We start from the raw sequence: 16426 nt of genomic DNA, 5'->3' as shown, positions 1-16426 counted from the left end.
TAAAGGAAAACCAATCTTTTTTTTTTTTTTTTTTTTTTTTTACTATTTTTATTAAGTTCAGAGAGGAAGGGAGAGGGAGAGAGAGAAACAGCAATGGTAAGAGAGAATCATTGATTGGCTGCCTCCTGCACGCCCCCTACTGGGCGTCGAGCCTGCAACCTGGGCATATGTCCTGACCAAGAATCAAACCATGACCTCCTGGTCCATAGGTCGACGCTCATCCACTGAGCCACACTGCCCGGGCCATTTTAGATCCTTCTGTGCCTTATGTGTTCAGCTCTAAACTGGGAGTAGCCATCCTAGTGCTGTTGTGAAGACCAAAGGGACTGAGCCAACCACTGTGGGAGCCCAGGAAGTTGGGAGGGCATCAGAGAAGGCTTCCTGGAGGAGGGAACGTGGGTGAGGATGCCGGGGGTGGGGGAGAGCATCCAGGAGGAGGAACCTTGAGCAAAAGCTGGGAGGCTGGAGAGCAGGGCACCACAACACAATGGGTGTTGAATGAGCTCAGCGGGCGGTCTCTGGGGAGCGGGCAGGCCGGAGGGCCCCTCCCTTCCACCCTGGCACGGAGGGTTTGTTGTTGCCCCACCCCCACTGCAGCAGCTGGCAGGAATGGGGCTGTCCCTTCAGCTGCCTCTTTAGCTGCCACCTCTGGGGCTCCCATGGGCCGGCCCCGCCCCTTGGGCTGCGCTAGAGGGAGAGGCGGGGCCAGGAGCCCCAGAGCGGGGCGGGCTGCAGTGGGGAGGGTGGCCAGAGCAGGTGGAGGGCTGGCGGAGCAGAGGCAGAGGGGCTGCCTGGCTCGGCCTCTGGGGCCCGAGCTCCAGCGCCCAGCTCTCCCCTCCTTGCTGGTCCCCGATGCCTGCCAGACTTTTGTCTTTGTCGGAGCCCCTCCCCGTCCAGTTGGGATTTGGGGGCCGAGCTGTCTGGGGTCCCGGGGCCAATGCAGTGCCGGCTCCTCCGGGGCCTGGCAGGAGCCCTCCTCACCCTCCTGTGCTTGGGGCTCCTCTCCCTTCGCTACCACGTGAGCCGGTCCCCGAAGAGCGTGCAGGAGACCCCCGGGCTGAGCCCACCGAGCCCGCCGCCCCCGGAGCTGCAGCTGCAGGACGTCTACATCGCCGTCAAGACGACCCGCGCCTTCCACCGCTCTCGCCTGGACCTGCTGCTGGACACGTGGGTCTCCAGGACCAGGGAACAGGTGACATGCTGGTGACCGTGGGCCCCAGGAGTGGCCCCTGGCCTGCGGGACTCTCAGGCTTGTCTCTGGGTTGGGGTCCCTGGCAGCCTTGGGGAGGAGCGGCTCCCCCACTTGCCCACTCCCCCTTCTTCCCAGGATCCGGGGACTCCTGCGGTCCTGGCTGTGCCCTCCCTGGCCCTGGGGTGTGCTACCCCTCAGGCCCGCTGCTCCGTCTCTTTTAGGGGCCAGGCTGGGCTCATGCCCCAGGCTTCTGGGTCCCCCCTGGGATCCTCTATTCCCTGGGCTGTGCCGGTGCCGGCTTCACTCCTGCCCAGCCTGGCCCAGCCTGGCACTGGGGGCAGGGGTGGGTGTTGGGCAGCGGGGGTAGAGGCCTCGAAGGGGTCCTGGCTGACATGAGCCTGGCCAGGCTGCCCCAGTGCAGGCCTTGGTGCTGTGAGAACAGGGGTGAGCCCCTGAGGAGGGGACCATCTGGTGGGGCCCGTCGGGAGAGGGCAGAATGGGAGGCATCCTCTCAAAATTCCCAGTAGCCCCTGCACCCACGACTCTGGTGCCCAGGGTGTGCCAGGGGAGCGCCCTGACCCCCTGGCTCTTTTCCTGTGGGGCAGTTTCCGAGGGAGGGAGGAGGGGGACGTGCTGTGACTGTGGAGGCTGAGGCAGAGGTCGGGGTAGGGTCGGCTCAGAATGTGGGATTGTGTGTGCGTGTGTGTGCACGTGTGCGCATGTGTGTGCACTGACACGTGTGGAGCCAGTGTCAGTGCTAGACATGTTGACAAGATGCATGTGGGTGACGGGCTTGTGCCTCTGTTTCCCCCAGAGGCGGCTCTACAAGCTGAGTCCCTCCTGGTTCTTCTCTTTCCCTCAACCATCGCCCTCCTCAAGCAAAGTCAGTGGTTTGGGTGTTGGGAACCATCTCTGGGGAAGGTGAGGGGGGTCAGAGTTACACACACATGCACACACACACACGCACACACACGCATGTGCTGTCTCCATTTTGGCGGTGGCTCAGGGAAGGAAGTGACTGAGCCTTCAGAGGGGCCTGGGGACTCCTGGGGACCGAGGATGGGGGCAGGTGATGCCTGGAAGAGGCCAGGGCGCCCTGGGGAGAGGATCCCCCCATCCCAAGTTCCTGGCCCTGATATCCTAGATCCTTGGATTGACACTTCCCCACGGGGCCCCCAGCACCCCAGGCTCTTCCTTGCTCCCCCCCCCCCCCAGCTTCTCGTCTGGGGGAAGTTCTGGTTCTACTGGCGGAAGTCGCTGAGCCTGGCCTCCCCGCAGACCTTCCTGTTTATGGCGCTGAGTCTGTGTGTGCCCGGGAGTGTGGCCTCACGTGGTCTGAGGCCCCTTCCTGTCTTGTCTGGATCACCATGGGGGTGCCCTTGCCCCGGATGAGGAAACTGAGGCCCAAGGGGAGGAAGTACTCGCCTGTGTGTCACCCTGAAGCCCAGTGGGACCAGCCCCCACCTCTTGGCCAGGGCCCTGTCTTCCCTGCCGAGACCCAGGATCCAGCTCCCTGGTCACTGGGCTGCAGGAAAGGGTCCTGGGCCTCCAGCGGGGGCGGCTGGGCCTGGCAGGACCAGTCTGGGAGAGGAGAGGCAAGCAGCCAACCCCTCTGTGTCCCCAGGTCAATCCCAGGTGCCACCCCGGCAGCCAGGGGGAGAACCCGCCCAGCATCCAAGGGGCCGCGAGTCAGAGCCATCACTCAATCTATCCCTCCCAACGACCCCACGTAGTAGCCATTATGGGGTCGGTGGCCCTTCCTAGTGTCCCTACAATGTGCCACCCTGGCATGGAGAGGGTTTCGAGCTGAAGCATACTCAGGAAGAGGCTCAGACCTGCCTTTTGTGCCTAAGGAGACGGGGAGAGAAAAAGCCGGCCCGGGGCAGGAGCCTTAGCACAGCCACCGGGGCGCGTGAAGAGCTCTTCCCTAGATTCCCCTCGTGTCCATCGCTGGGGCCCTGCAGGAATCTGTTTAGCAAATGTTTGCTCCTTCTCCTCTAGCTCTGAACTGCCTGCCTCCCGCTCTCAGTCCAGAAGCCTCCCTATTTGGGGAATTTTCATGCCTCTGTGAATTCCCGGTGTGCAGGTCTCAACATTCGATTTTCTCCTGTTAATGTGCTGTTTGAACCATCAGACCGGCCAGAAGAACTGAAGGGGTGAGAGGAGAGTGTCCCTGGCTGACACTCTGGATGTTCCCATTGCACAGGCGAGGAAAATGAGCCCAGTTAACAGGGGTGGGAGATGGACTCACTCAGCAGAACTCCCGCCCTCGCCCCCCAGTGCAAGGGGCGGAGCCCCGAATCTTGTCTTTCAGGGCAGAGGTGAAAAAAGGAAGGAGGCTCAAGCTGAGGAAGAGGAGGGGGCGGGGCGGGGAGACCCACTTTCGCTGCCTCTCCAGCCCTTGGCTCCTCTCTCTCTGTGACCTGGGCAAGGCCCTCCTGCTTCCAGCCCCCAGTTTCCCCATCTGCCCAGGACGGGAGGGTCTTGGCACCTCTCGCAGCTCTGCCATCGGGAGCTGGCCCGAGCTGGTTAACTTCAGGGCTGGGCGCCCACCCCAGCTGGTTAAGGGCGGCCAGGCGGGCGGCAGGTGGGCCTTTGTGGCAGCGGCTGGGGCTCGTGGCGGCCTTTGTCCCAGGCAGCAGGGGTGGGCTGGGGGAGGCGTGTTCTGTGACCCAAGAGGAGCCTTTCTCTTCCCCACAGTCCCCTCCAGGGCTGGGGCGGGGCTGGGGGGGGAGGGGTGGGTAGCAGCGCGGCCCCTCACTTCCCTCCTCTGGAGCAGATGGCCCTCCAGCCACCCCTCCCCTCCCCCCAGCAGGCTGCCTGTCCCTTCGTTTTCCTGCGAGATTTTAGCCATTGTCGGGTCCCCTCTTTAAACAAATCAAATGCAACCCTTGCTCAGAGGACAGTGCCCGCTGCCCTGTGCCAACCTCAGGGTTCCCACGCGCCTGCCCAGCCCCCAGGCCCTGCTGTGGGACCCCTCCGTTCATTCCCGCTTCCTGGCCCTCCACAACATTCCCTGGCCCATTTGGCTCCGGCTCCACACTCTAGGAGAGTCCCACTATCTGGTGGCAGAAGTCCGCCAGGGAGCGGGGGAAAGGCCGGCTGATCTACTGGCTCCCTCGGGGGTTGTGTTGAAAACAGACAGGGGGTTGGGGCAGGAGGAGCAGGGAGCCCGGGCGAAAGGTGACGCGGAAAGCAGGCAGGAGGTGACAGGGAGGGTGGGCTGGACCGCAGTGCGGCCTGGGCTGTGAGGCTGGTGGGGAGGAGCTGCATCTTGGGTCATTTAAAGGTTAAAGGTTAGCTGACAGACTGGATTGCGGGGAGGGTGTGAGAGAAAGAGAGGAGGCACAGTGACCCCAAGGTGTTGATCTCCGAATGATGGGGAGACCAGGAGAAAGTACAGATCCGGGGAGCTCGGAGCTCAGGCTTGAGGCTCTGGGCCTGAGGTGCCTTCCCCCCCGGGGTGGCCGGGATTTGGGAGTAGGGAGTGGCCCCAGGCCTGTGGGTTTGAATCCCGGCTCCACTTGCCAACTGCCACATGCCGTGGTCCTTTACGTCGCCTCAGTTTTGCCATCTGTGCGGGGGACAGACGGAACACCCGTCTCCACGGTTAGTCGGGACCAGGAGTGTGAAAGGCCCTGGTGGGGGCCTGCCCACCTGGGAGAGCTGCATGGGGGCAGGGTGCAGGATTTCTGAGATGCGTGGCGCCCCCACACTCCGCAGGGGTTTTGCGTGGCTGTGAAGCTGGGGCTGCTCCCTGAGTGACGCAGTAGCCCAGCGTGGGGGTCTTTTCACGCAGCCTGTCTCCTGACGCTGTGTAGGGTTGTGTACATGTGACTGAGAAGGAGCCCGGTGGGACTCTGTGTTGTGTGTGTGTGTGTGTGTGTGTGTGTGTGTGTGTGTGTGCGTGTGATCCTGCCGGGGCGTGTGACTGACAGGGTCCCTGTGGGTGCCGGTCTGTGAAGGGCCGCGTGCGTGAGAGGGTGGGTGGGTGCACACAGTGAAGCTGCGTGTCTGCAGAAGGTGGCTTGTGGAGGGAGCCGAGGTGTTGCCGCCCTGTGGCCGCTCTCTGGGACAGGGGTTTGCAGCTGTTGATGAAGAAGCAGACCCAGGGGGGCCCCGCCCCGCCCCCTTTCCTGCCTGCCTTCGGTGGGGGCCTTGGCTCAGTCACCTTAAGAATCTTCACCTCACAGTTCCCCAGACACCGCCTGTGCCCGCTGCTGTTGAGCTGCTGGATTGTCCGGCCGGGGGTGCTCTGCTCCTTAACTACCTGCAAATGGCCCTTTCTCACGCCTGAAATCCAATGCCTCCCCTTTCTCCTTCCTCCAAAATGTCTGATCTCCCCAAGGCTGCCCCACTGTGTTTGAAACTCTCATGGCTCTGTGGATTCCCCATGCACATGTATTAAAACCAAGATTTTCTCCTATGGTTTTCTCTCTGTCAATTTGGTTACTAGCCCAGCTAGAAGAAGGTAGAAGCTGGGAGGGAAAGTATCACTATTTCTTTAGCCCCCGCAGTTGTGTGTGTGTGTGTAGCATGGGGGTGTCGCTGAGAAGGTCAGGCTGTCCTAAGGGAGAGTGTGACTGGGCGAGGGTGTGTGCCCCTCCCTGAAGGAGCAGCGGGGTCTGCTGTGTGTATCTACCTGCCGGGTGCACCCTCGGGCTGCAGGCACCCCGCCCCGCCTCCCACGACCCCTGGCGGAGCCCCATCCTGACTCTTCCTTCTTCTTCCCAGACGTTTGTCTTCACTGACAGCCGGGATGAAGGCCTCCAGGAGAGACTGGGTAACCGCCTGGCCTGGGGGGTGGCTGCCCCTGGCCTGGGAGTCCCCGGAAAACAGGGCTGCCTACTCTTGGCCTGTGGGGATGCCCCTTGGCCCCAGAGCAGAGCAAGCTTCTTCCCCGGAAATGGGTGTGGGTGTGGGGAGGGGCTGTGCTGGACAAGTCCATCAGCGATGGGGTCCTGGGCAGGCCAGCCCTCCCTGGCCTCAGTTTCCCCGTGTGTGAAAGGGGAGTGGTGGACTGGCCCTGCTCCGCCCTGTCACAGGGCCTGTGTGCAGAGCTGTGGGGAGGAGGCGGGCAGGGGCCTCACACTTGTCCTCCCTTCTCCAGGGCCCCACCTAGTGGTCACCAACTGCTCTGCGGAGCACAGCCACCCAGCCCTGTCCTGCAAGATGGCTGCTGAGCTGGATGCCTTCTTGGCCAGTGGACTGCGGTGAGTGCGTCTGGGTCTCCGAGGGCAGGTGTAACCTTCGCCTCAGGCCACTTCCTGAACGGGGTGTTGTGCCAAAACAGTGACGTCGCCTGGGTCCTGTGAATTTCGTCGTGTAAGGCCTCCTGTGGTCTGTCTTTGGGCAGACTGTCCAGGTTCAAATCCTGCCATTCACTGGCTGTGTGACCTGGGGCAAGTGTCTTAACCTTTCTGAGTCTTAGTCCCCACTGGTTAAATGGGCAGATCTTCTTCAGGAGCTTACACAGATGCTGCCTGGCACAGAGTCCCCCCCCCCGGCCCCCACACCCCCCTGCCCCGTAACTGTTTATTGATTGACTAGAGGCCTGGTGCACAAAATTCGTGTGGGCGGGGGGGGGGGGCGGTGTGTCCCTCAGCCTGGCTTGCACCCTCTCACAGTCTGGGAGCCCACTCCCTCATCCATTGCCCCACAGAGGGAGGCCCTGCCCACCCACCACAGCACCACTGCAGGGTAGCCAGGGCCTCCCTCTGTGGGGCAATTGATCACCGGGCTCTGCGATCCATTGCCCCAAAGAGATAGGCCCTGCCCACCCGGCCAGGGCTCCGGGATGGATTGCCCTCTCCTACCTCCTGCCCCTGCAGAGGGAGGCCCTGCCCACCTGCCGCAGCCCGCTGGTCCATGGCCTGGGCCTCCCTCTTTGGGGCGATCATGGGGCAATGGCGGGGCCCCCGGCCAATCGCATCACACCTGCCTTGGCTGGCCTGGCGGCAGCGGGTGTCATAGCATGGTCGTCCCGATGGTTGTCTGCTCTTTGGCCGTTTGGTTGATTTGCATATTATGCTTTTATTATTTAGATTATTATAGATTATGGGGGCACAGTGGCTGGCAGCCCTTGGGAAGCCCCCTCCAAGCTCGTTGTCTCCTCCCATCCCACAGGTGGTTCTGCCACGTGGATGATGACAACTATGTCAACGCAAGGGCGCTGCTGAAGCTGCTAAAAGCCTTTCCACAGACGCTGGATGTGTATATAGGCCGGCCCAGCCTGAACCGGCCCATCCACGCTGTGGAGCCGCAGCCCCACAATCGCACGGTTGGTCGGTCCCTCCCTGGCATCTTCGGGCCCTGGCCACCAGCCAGGGGCCAGCCTGGACTGTGGGGCTTGGGGTGGGGCCAGGGCTGTGGACGAGGCGGTGGGTTTTCTGGGTCTCGCTGTGTGTCAAGCTGGTGGCTTTACCTCTGATCCTCTGTGGAATGGGGAGACTGAGCTCATGCCAGGAAGGCAGAGAGACAAGGTCGGGCCTTGGTCACGGGGGAGCAGTGGGGATGAGCTGGGCTCCTAGCCACCTGGTGTGTCGTGCGGTGGTACAGGTTGTTCAAATGCGAATACTGCCGGGCCGGCTGGCTAACCGCCCAGGCCTCAGCCCCTGAACGCTCCCCTCCCCTAGGGGACCCCCTCCCTTCAGACTTCACTAACCTGCGACTGGAGAGCTGACCCCTGACATAACAGGGCCCGCAGCGCCAGCTTCTGCTCCGGCCTGGGTGGACACTGATTAGGGTTCCCAGGTTGAGAAAACAAATAAACAAAACCAGATACCTGTTAAATTTGACTTTCAGATGAGCAGAGAATTTTTGAGTACAGGTATGTTGCCCGAGTTCCCACCTGCCCCAGGACGCCACTGGGGGTTCCGTGTGGGGGGCCCGGGCCTCCAGGGCTCCCTGGGCCCCAGGAAAAGGCAAGTTGTGCTTCTCTGGAGGCAGCGTCTGCAGCAGGCGCTGGGCCCGCATGGGGCTGTCTCCTCCCTCGGTCACCATCTGCTTCATTAGGGAAACCAAGAGAGCAAGCAACACAAAATCTTAATTATCAGCAGCTAATCAGCCTCCGAGTCCTAATTAAATCCTCCGGGGCCCCAGGGTGTGTGTGTATGTGAGTTGATTTCAGGTGAGCTGAAGGGTCCCCCAGGCTCCCACACCACCTCACCCCTGACCTCAGAGGTGGAGAGCTCTGCTCTGGAGCCGGACTCCCTGGGTTCACTCACCAGCCCTGCCACCTCTTGGCTCCATGACCTTGATTGAAGTCTCCTTGCCTCGGTGTGCCCAGTTTTCTCATCTGTGAAACGGGTGGGAATAGTCTCTTCCTCATAGGGTGGCTGAGAGCAAAAAAAGAGAGAATCAGGTGGCATTTATCCAAGTGCTTGGAATGGGAGCTGGTATGTAATAGACACTAGTAAGTGTTAGCAGTCGGTACCCAACGCAGCCTTCATCTCTGAGCGGGTTCAGCCCCGTGCGGGGCACACCCACGTCCAGTCCCCAACAACGCACACATATGCCCTCCTTGGCACACACCCCACAGGTGGGATGCCAGGACTCCACCCCCGTTTCTCAGCCTGTTCAGAGCCTGGGACCAGCCAGTGTGGGACAGAAAAAAGGGCATGATCGCTGGCTTGGGGTTAGTCCCAGCGCTGGGACCTCAGGCAAGTGACTTCACTTCTGTGCATCTTGGGCTCCTCATCTGTGCGTAGCCCTCGGCACAGCCAGTGCTCAGGGCCCGGCGGTTAGTGTTACTGCTGGTGTGACTATAACTACCATCAATTCATTAAACAAGCATCTACTGGGCACCTCCTGTGTGTTAGGTCCTTAAGAAGCCATTCATTCCGCTTTGTTGAGCCCTGACCTCCCTGTGGGGGGGCAGTGTTCCCCGAGGTCAGCTCACAGAGGTTTTAGGAGGATGCTCCGGGCCAGGGGAACCGTCCGATTGAGAACTTAGAGCCAGTGTCTTGCTCACAGGTGACAAATCAGGCCCAGGGAGGGGCAGTGACTTTCTTAAAGTGGGGGAAGCAGGGGACCCAGGCTTCCCAACTCCCTGCTGAGGCTTCTCCCTGCTGCATCATGGGAGATGCAACCCCATGCCCCATGCCTCAACGAAGCAGCAACTGTGCACATGGGAGGAGGTAACCGTAGGGAATTGGCTTGACCAAGCGATGGTACAGCTCAAAGGGTCCAGTGTTTCTCAAAAGCCTTAGAGAAATCCCAGGGTGAACTCACGGGGCCTCGCAGAGGAGCTAGAGGCGGCCTTGGTGGTGCTGGGCAGGGGCGGAAGGGGGTTCAAATCCCAAAGGGATGTGATTGGTTCCTGAGGTTGAGATGTCAAGGGGTTTCCGGCCTCAGGGGCTCACAGGCCTGCCTGTTCTCTTTACTCAGTGAGTCTCATTCCCTCTTTTGCGGAAAAGCGCTCTTGGTCCCAGGGGATCGGAGTGGCAGGAGCAGTAGGTGTGTGTGTCCCCGAGCAGGTGGCATCAGGGTTACAGCTTGCGAGCCTGGCAAAAACATCTCTTCCTCACAGTTGCATAGAAAGCTCAGGAAAGGGTTCTGATTGGTTGGCTTAAGTGATGTGCCTGTGGCTGAGCCAATCACCTGGTCAAGAGGTGTGGCCCTGTGATCATTCCTGCCCACCTCCGTGGCCTAGGGGAGCAGGTGCTGTGCTTGGTAGCCCCTCTCAAGCCACATGGGGGAAGGTGAAGACATTTCCCTGGGGAAGAGGGGAAGGTGTGCAGGGCACACCGAGAGCACACCTGCCCTTTTAAACTGGAATCCAACCAATTAACTGGTCTAATTGGTTAGACCCTTGGTTAGCAATGTGACTTTGGGCCTGTTTTCTTATCTATAAAAAGGGCATAATAATGGTAGGCTGTAGCAAGACTCGAGTGAAGTGTGAGTTAAAAAGCTTTGGAGCCATGCTAGATGGTGGTGAGGGGTGTCCTGGCTGTTGCCCCCACCCCCCTCCCCCCTCCCCCAGGCTCACTCCCCTCCTCTCCCCCTAGAGGCTGGTCCAGTTCTGGTTTGCCACTGGGGGTGCTGGCTTCTGCATCAGCCGGAAACTGGCTTTGAAGATGGCCCCATGGGCCAGGTAAGCAGAGACCCCCAGGTGGGCGGGGGAGGGTGGGGGCTGCTGGGAGCAGGTGGCGCTTGGTGTGTGCATGGGGACTTTCCAGCAGGAAGGTCTTAAGCGACAGCCCAGGTCACACCGCATGCAGGAGGCTCTGCTCTGCCACTGGTCCCAGGAGAGCCTTCTGGGAGGCAGGGTGGGCTCTAGGTGTTGAGGGTCCAGGCCAGTGGCCATAGCATGGCTCTACCCCCCAGCGGCCCCCGCTTCGTGGACACATCTGCGCTCATCCGGCTCCCTGACGACTGCACTGTGGGCTACATAATCGAGTGCAAGCTGGGTGGCCACCTGCAGCCCAGCCCCCTCTTCCACTCCCACCTGGAGACCCTGCAGCTGCTGGGGGCTGCCCAGCTCCCGGAGCAGGTGAGCGGCCCCAGGGCACGTGGCAGTGGGGAGGTGCTCATGTTTTGGGCTGTCCCCCTATTGACAGGGAAACTGAGGCCCAGGGTGGCAGAGGACCCCTTAAGGCAGCGGTTCTCAACCTGTGGGTCGCGACCCCTTTGGGAGTCGAACGACCCTTTCACAGGGGTCGCCTAAGACCATTGGAAAATATATATAATTACATATTGTTTTCGTGATTCATCACTATGCTTTAATTATGTTCAATTTGAAACAATGAAAATACATCCTGCCTATCAGATATTTACATGACGATTCATAACAGTAGCAAAATTACAGCGATGAAGTAGCCACGAAAATAATGATACGGTTGGGGGTCACCACAATGTGAGGAACTGTATGAAAGGGTCGCGGCATTAGGAAGGTTGAGAACCGCTGCCTTAAGGGCATACCGTGACTCTCCGCCTTCAGACCTCCAGGGGTGTGAGGCTAAAATTCTCTGAACTGGTCCCCGAGTGCCAGCGGGAAGGACCTGCCCGGATGAGACGAAGCTTGTCTTCAGGTTCAGATAACCTTGCTCCCGACCCGCTGCCTCCTGTCCCTCTCTCCTTTCTTCAACCTCCCATCCTCCTTACATCCCTCCGAAGGGACCAGCCCTGCCCTTCCAGCTTTGCCCTTTGTCAGCGATCCCTCCCTCCCTTCCTCAGAGCTTACCTGTCTGTCCACTGCTCGCTGCTTTTCCTTCTAACCCAGACGTCACTGGGAAGGACCCGTCTTCGGTGAGGACACTGAAGCATGAAGTCAGGCTCGGGGAGGGGTCATGGCACTGAGGTCCCACTGGCTCGGCCTTGCGGATGCTCTTCTCCAGCTCATAGGCTCCAGCCCTGTAGGTGGTCCTGGCTGGGGGGCCCCTGGCATCTTCCGCCCAACAGTGCGAGGCAGAGCCCTTCCGGCAGCCAGTGCTAGCAAAGCAGCAGGGACTGGGTAAACGACAGGACGGGTATGGGCCCGTGCGCTTGCGAAGCTGAGGGCTTGGCTGGACTCGCTGGGCCTGGCTGGGCCTGGCTCTAGGGGTCTGTCCCCTTGTTCACCCGCCTTCCCCCACGCTGGCCCGCTTCTCAGGCAGGTTGCCCCCTTGCTGGCACGCTGGCAGCCCGGGTCTCTCTTCCCCGGAGGAGGAGGGTGCCTCCTTCCGCAGATCCCAAGGCTGCGCTCACTGGTCAGGCGGCCCGCTTGGGTCCTGTGACGGCTCTCCTGTCGGCGCCCAGAGTTAGTGTAGGTCACTAGGCCTGGAGCTGGCTGTGGGGTTGGTCCCATTAGCACCTCAGGGCCTGAGGCCAGGAAAGGGGGGCAGATTTGAGGCAACCAAACCGGGGCACCCGAATGGGGTAACCAGGGCACCCGAATGGGGTAACCAGGGCACCCTAATGGGCTTTCCAGAGCACTCACTATACCGGGCACCACACTGGGGCCTTATCTTCTTTGACTCCCTGGTTTCTCACAACACGCACAGGAGGTTGGTGCTAACATTTCCATTCCACAGATGGAGAAACTGAGGCCCAGAGAGCGGAACTAGCCATGGCCACAATAGTACACGGCAGAGGGGGATTTGAGCCCTGGTGGGTGGCCCCTAAGCTGACAGTCGATAGCCACTGCTCTTGACAGCCTTGAACTGGGGTCGTGATCCCGAGTCCCTGCTGCTGGCGGAGAACCGGAGGCTCTGGGGTGTGGAGGGGATCCTCTAGGGCCCCACAGTGCGCCTCGGGAAACCTCCACCCAGCACAGAGCGTACTGGAAAGATGCCTTCCCTCTTGGGTCTCAGTTTCCCAACCTGTGGATGAGGGAATCGTTGCAGCCTCCTAGTGAGCGGGACTGCTGGGGCTGCCCTGGGATTTGGGCCTGAAGGTGCGCTTCACACTTAGAGTGCTGGCGGGGGGCTTCTCAGTGACGCACCCTCCGCTAATGGGGTTTCAGGCGCAGAGGCAGGCTCTCTGAGCCCTCAAAATGCCTCCTCTGCTTTCCTGCTTCCCCCCAATTCTGCCTCCTTGTGGCGTCCCCATGAAACACCCCTCAAACCTCCCCCCTCTTCTCTGCTTCTCCCTGCCCAGGTCACCCTCAGCTACGGCGTCTTTGAGGGGAAGCTCAACGTCATTAAGCTGCAGGGCCCGTTCTCCCCTGAGGAGGACCCCTCCAGGTGGGTCTGGGGCTGAAACTGTCGAGTGGGAGGAATGGGGCTGAGCCCAGGCACCCAAAGGTGGGCGAGCCAGGAGGGAGGGCTGTGAGAGAGGCCCTTGGGCTGACAGCACAGAGCTGGGAGTGAAGGGCATGATGTTAGTCCCTGCTCCACCGCTGGCTTGCTGTGTGATCTTGGGCAAGTGCCTTGCCCTCTCTGGGCCATAATCTCCCCATTTTGTAACCCCAGGAGGCTGGGTGCTGTGGATCTGGAGGCCCTCCCAGCCCCGGTCCTCTGGGATATGGGAATGTCTTCGCTGAGCAAGGACCTGCTCCCATGAAGGACCTGCAGGCCCCGCTGGGGAATTGTTATTTGATCTTTGTCGGCTCTTTGTTTCCTTGATTCTCTTCAGTGGCTCTTTTCTGTGGGTAGAAGATTGGAATGGGGGCTAAGATGTCACCCGGGCACCTTCCGGTTCTGCCCTAAACTGGCCCCAGGTTGATTGGGGCTGCTCAGCTCAGCCCTGGCTGCTGTGGAGCAGCTCAGAGCACAGCCTGTGACCCACGGTGGCAGGAGGGACGAGACCTGCTCCAGGAGGTAGAGGAAGGCAGTGGGACTGGAATATGGGACAAGAGAGGAGGGTGGTGCCGATTCTTCTCCCCACAGGCCTTGGGTCTGAACTTTGGATTTATCTGAAGTATGTAACCCGTGGGGGACCAGGCCTCCAGGCTCTGAAGTTCTGCACAGCTGTCTGTCGGGGGTGGGGGGGTGGGGTGGGGGGGTGGGGTGGGGTTGGGGGTGGGGGGACAGAAGACATAACTATTCCAAGGGCTGGGGGCCAGGGGGTTTCTTCTAATGGGGTGAGCTCCCCATCAGTGGAGGTGTGCAAACTGGCTGTGCTGCCAGGAGGTTTAATAATTGCTGTTACGTTCTCTAAGCCCGAAGATTCTAGGGTCCATGGGTTTCTGCTTGAGGGGCTGGAGCCGACTGGGACTAGGCTATGCAGGGTTGGGAGGCCCCGGCTCAGCTGGGCCTCCTATGGCTCCTCTGGCCTTGGAGGCATCCCTGAGGCAGCGGTTCTCAGCCAGGGCCCCTGAAGACACCTGGCCATGCCTGGAGGCGTGCTTGAATGTTACCACGTAGGCCAGTGATGGCGAACCTTTTGAGCTCGGCGTGTCAGCATTTTGAAAAACCCTAACTTAACTCTGGTGCCAGGTCACATATAGAAATTTTTTGATATTTGCAACTATAGTAAAACAAAGACTTATATTTTTGATATTTATTTTATGTATTTAAATGCCATTTAACAAAGAAAAATCAACCAAAAAAATGAGTTCGTGTGTCACCTCTGACACGCATGTCATAGGTTCGCCATCACTGACGTAGGGAGATGCTAACGACATGTAGTGGGCAGAGTCCAGGGGACGCGGCTAAACATCCCGCAATGGACAGGACAGCCCCACAATGAAGAACTCACAGTCCCAAATGTGAATAGTGCTGAGGCAGAGAAACCCTGCTCCAATCCGTCCTTGTGATGTGCGCGCCCCCCCGCCCCCTCCCACACCCCCCCCTCACCCTCCCACCAGGGCCTGCGGGGTAAGGGTAGGAGTGGGGTGACGCCTTGTCCGTTTCTGGTCTCTCCTTAGGTTCCGCTCCCTGCATTGTCTCCTCTATCCCGACACTCCCTGGTGCCCCCAGCTGGTGGCCCGATGAGCCCGGAACTGCCGGGTGACTGTGGAGCTGAGGCCTCTGGTTGTCCCTCGCCTCCCAAGGCAGCCCCGAGGGCCTGCGGCAGTGCCCGGGGTGGGCAGTCCCCGGCAGGGCTCCCGAGTGGTGGGCAAGCCCAGGATCGGATGACTGGTGGTGAAGGCATCCCAGGTTCTGGAGACGTGGGTCGGATGGCCCAGGAACCAGGTGGAGTCAGAGAGGCCCCAGGGGCTGGGCTCCCACGGGCCCTGGGTGTCTGAATTGAACAGGGGCTTCTGGGTGGGGGGTGGTCCCAGCCCAGCTCTGGTCTCTCAGTCACTCCCTGGGGTCAAGCACTGGGCCCGCCACTCACTGCTGAGTCCCTGGGCCTGATCCGCAACCGCTGGGCACCGGGTAAAGGCGGCGAGGGCAAGGTCTGTGGCAGGTGCTGTGGTTGCTGGCCGTCTCCAGCTCCTTGCCCCCCACTGGCTAACAGGCCCGGTTTTGTTTGGAGGGTCAGCCTGCCCGGAGCTGACGATGGATCATCATGGGTCCCAGCCAAGCTTGACGAGCCTTTTGCTCACTCTCTCAGCTCCCCGTGCTGTTAGGCGCTTCCATGTGCCCAGCTCTGCTGCAGTCAGAGCTCTGTCCCGTCCTGTGAACTGAGCACAGCCAAGGGGAGGAGTCGGGAAGGTGTTGCCGCCCCGCCCTCGCTCTTCCCGCTGTGGATGTGGGTGTGATGTCTGGTTCTGGGCGGCCACTTTGTGACCATGAAGCAGAGGCCAGGACAACCCTCCGCACCTGTCTTGTCAGCATCCGGTTCTGTGAGAAAAGTAAACCCTGTCTGTTCAAGTCTCTCTTGGCCCAGGTTTTTGTTACACGAGGCTGACATGTCCCCGCGGGGGCGGGTCTTTGGTCTGCCTGTCACAGTGGCGTTGACTTGGGTCCCGAGCGATCCATCCTTGCTCTGCCCTCGCTGGGCAGCCTTGGGGAATCCACTAGGTCTCTCTGGCCTGTTTGCCCAGATGTTCCTGTTCTAATAGATGAGAAAGGGAATACCTTCTTCCCGGGATGGTGTCTGGATGGAACGATGCAGTGTCGGGCATGGCCCAGAGCCCGGCACAGAGAACGGTGACTGCTGTTAGTGTGTGTGAGTCATGGTGTGACAGGTGTGTGTGCGGCACGTACTCTTTCTTCTACACATGTCCGTGCTAAGACTTGTGTGTAGTGTACGTGTGTGTTTGTGCCCCAGTCACACGTGTGTACATGTACACGTGTGTGAGTATGTGTGTGCCAGGAGGTGCTGGTATGCGGGAGCTACTCCTCCTTTCCTCTGCCCTCAGGCCTGGGTTGGGGGAGGCCAGGGAATCAGGGAATCGGAAGGCAGAGTGGCGACTCGGAGCTGAAGGATTCAGCCTCTGGTGTTGGATAAAGGGGGGTGACAGCCAAGGTGGGAGCTGAATAAATGCAAGTGCCCAGAGAATATCGGTCCCAAAGCAGTTGGATGAAGGAATGAAGTGACTGTGGGAAATGCTGGCCGGTGGTGCTCGGCTGGGGCGGGTTAGGGATGGGAGGTGCCTTCTCCCGCCCGCATCACGCCCAGTGATGCGGGGAGTCAGGGTCACAGTGGGGCTCTGGGCTGGGGGAGGAGGGAAGAGGGAGGAGAGGGCCTAAGGGGTAGGAGCGCCTGTGGACACACTGTCCAGCCCTCGAAGGACTGGTCCCTGCTGCTCCCCTGTCTGGGACCCCTGAGCCCCAGCGCCTCAGCCCTGTTTTCCAGGGGGAGCCTGAGCCCCAGCGAGGGGCCACTGTGTGCTCGGGGTCACACAGCAGGTCAGGTGCTGAGCCAGAGGTCTGGGCTCTTCCAAGCCTTCTTTCTCCCTGGGCTGCGTCTGTGGGATGTGAG

General features: G+C 60.4%; 1 protein-coding gene across 4 annotated transcripts; it reads left to right on the top strand.

The window, feature by feature from the left end:
• The first annotated feature begins 727 nt into the window (after positions 1 to 727).
• On the top strand, positions 728 to 16001 carry MFNG (MFNG O-fucosylpeptide 3-beta-N-acetylglucosaminyltransferase). Of its 4 annotated transcripts, XM_081082435.1 has the most exons (8): positions 728 to 1192; positions 5927 to 5975; positions 6303 to 6405; positions 7319 to 7472; positions 10201 to 10286; positions 10520 to 10685; positions 12770 to 12855; positions 14481 to 16001. In XM_081082435.1, the coding sequence occupies exons 1-8, from the start codon at positions 938 to 940 to the stop codon at positions 14545 to 14547; spliced, it is 966 nt and encodes a 321-aa protein (XP_080938561.1). In that variant the 5' UTR covers positions 728 to 937; the 3' UTR covers positions 14548 to 16001. The 4 variants fall into 4 exon arrangements, with proteins under 4 accessions (XP_080938561.1, XP_080938560.1, XP_080938559.1 ...); XM_081082434.1 differs by lacking the exon at positions 5927 to 5975 and having other exon boundaries at positions 752 to 1192; positions 14481 to 15378; XM_081082433.1 differs by lacking the exon at positions 12770 to 12855 and having other exon boundaries at positions 752 to 1192; positions 14481 to 15377.
• The last annotated feature ends 425 nt before the right edge of the window (positions 16002 to 16426 follow it).

The sequence above is a fragment of the Myotis nattereri genome (assembly GCF_964212035.1).
Source record: "Myotis nattereri genome assembly, chromosome: 2".
Lineage (NCBI taxonomy): Eukaryota > Metazoa > Chordata > Mammalia > Chiroptera > Vespertilionidae > Myotis > Myotis nattereri.
Note: the sequence above shows the minus strand (reverse complement) of the source record. Positions and strands in the feature narration are given on the sequence as shown.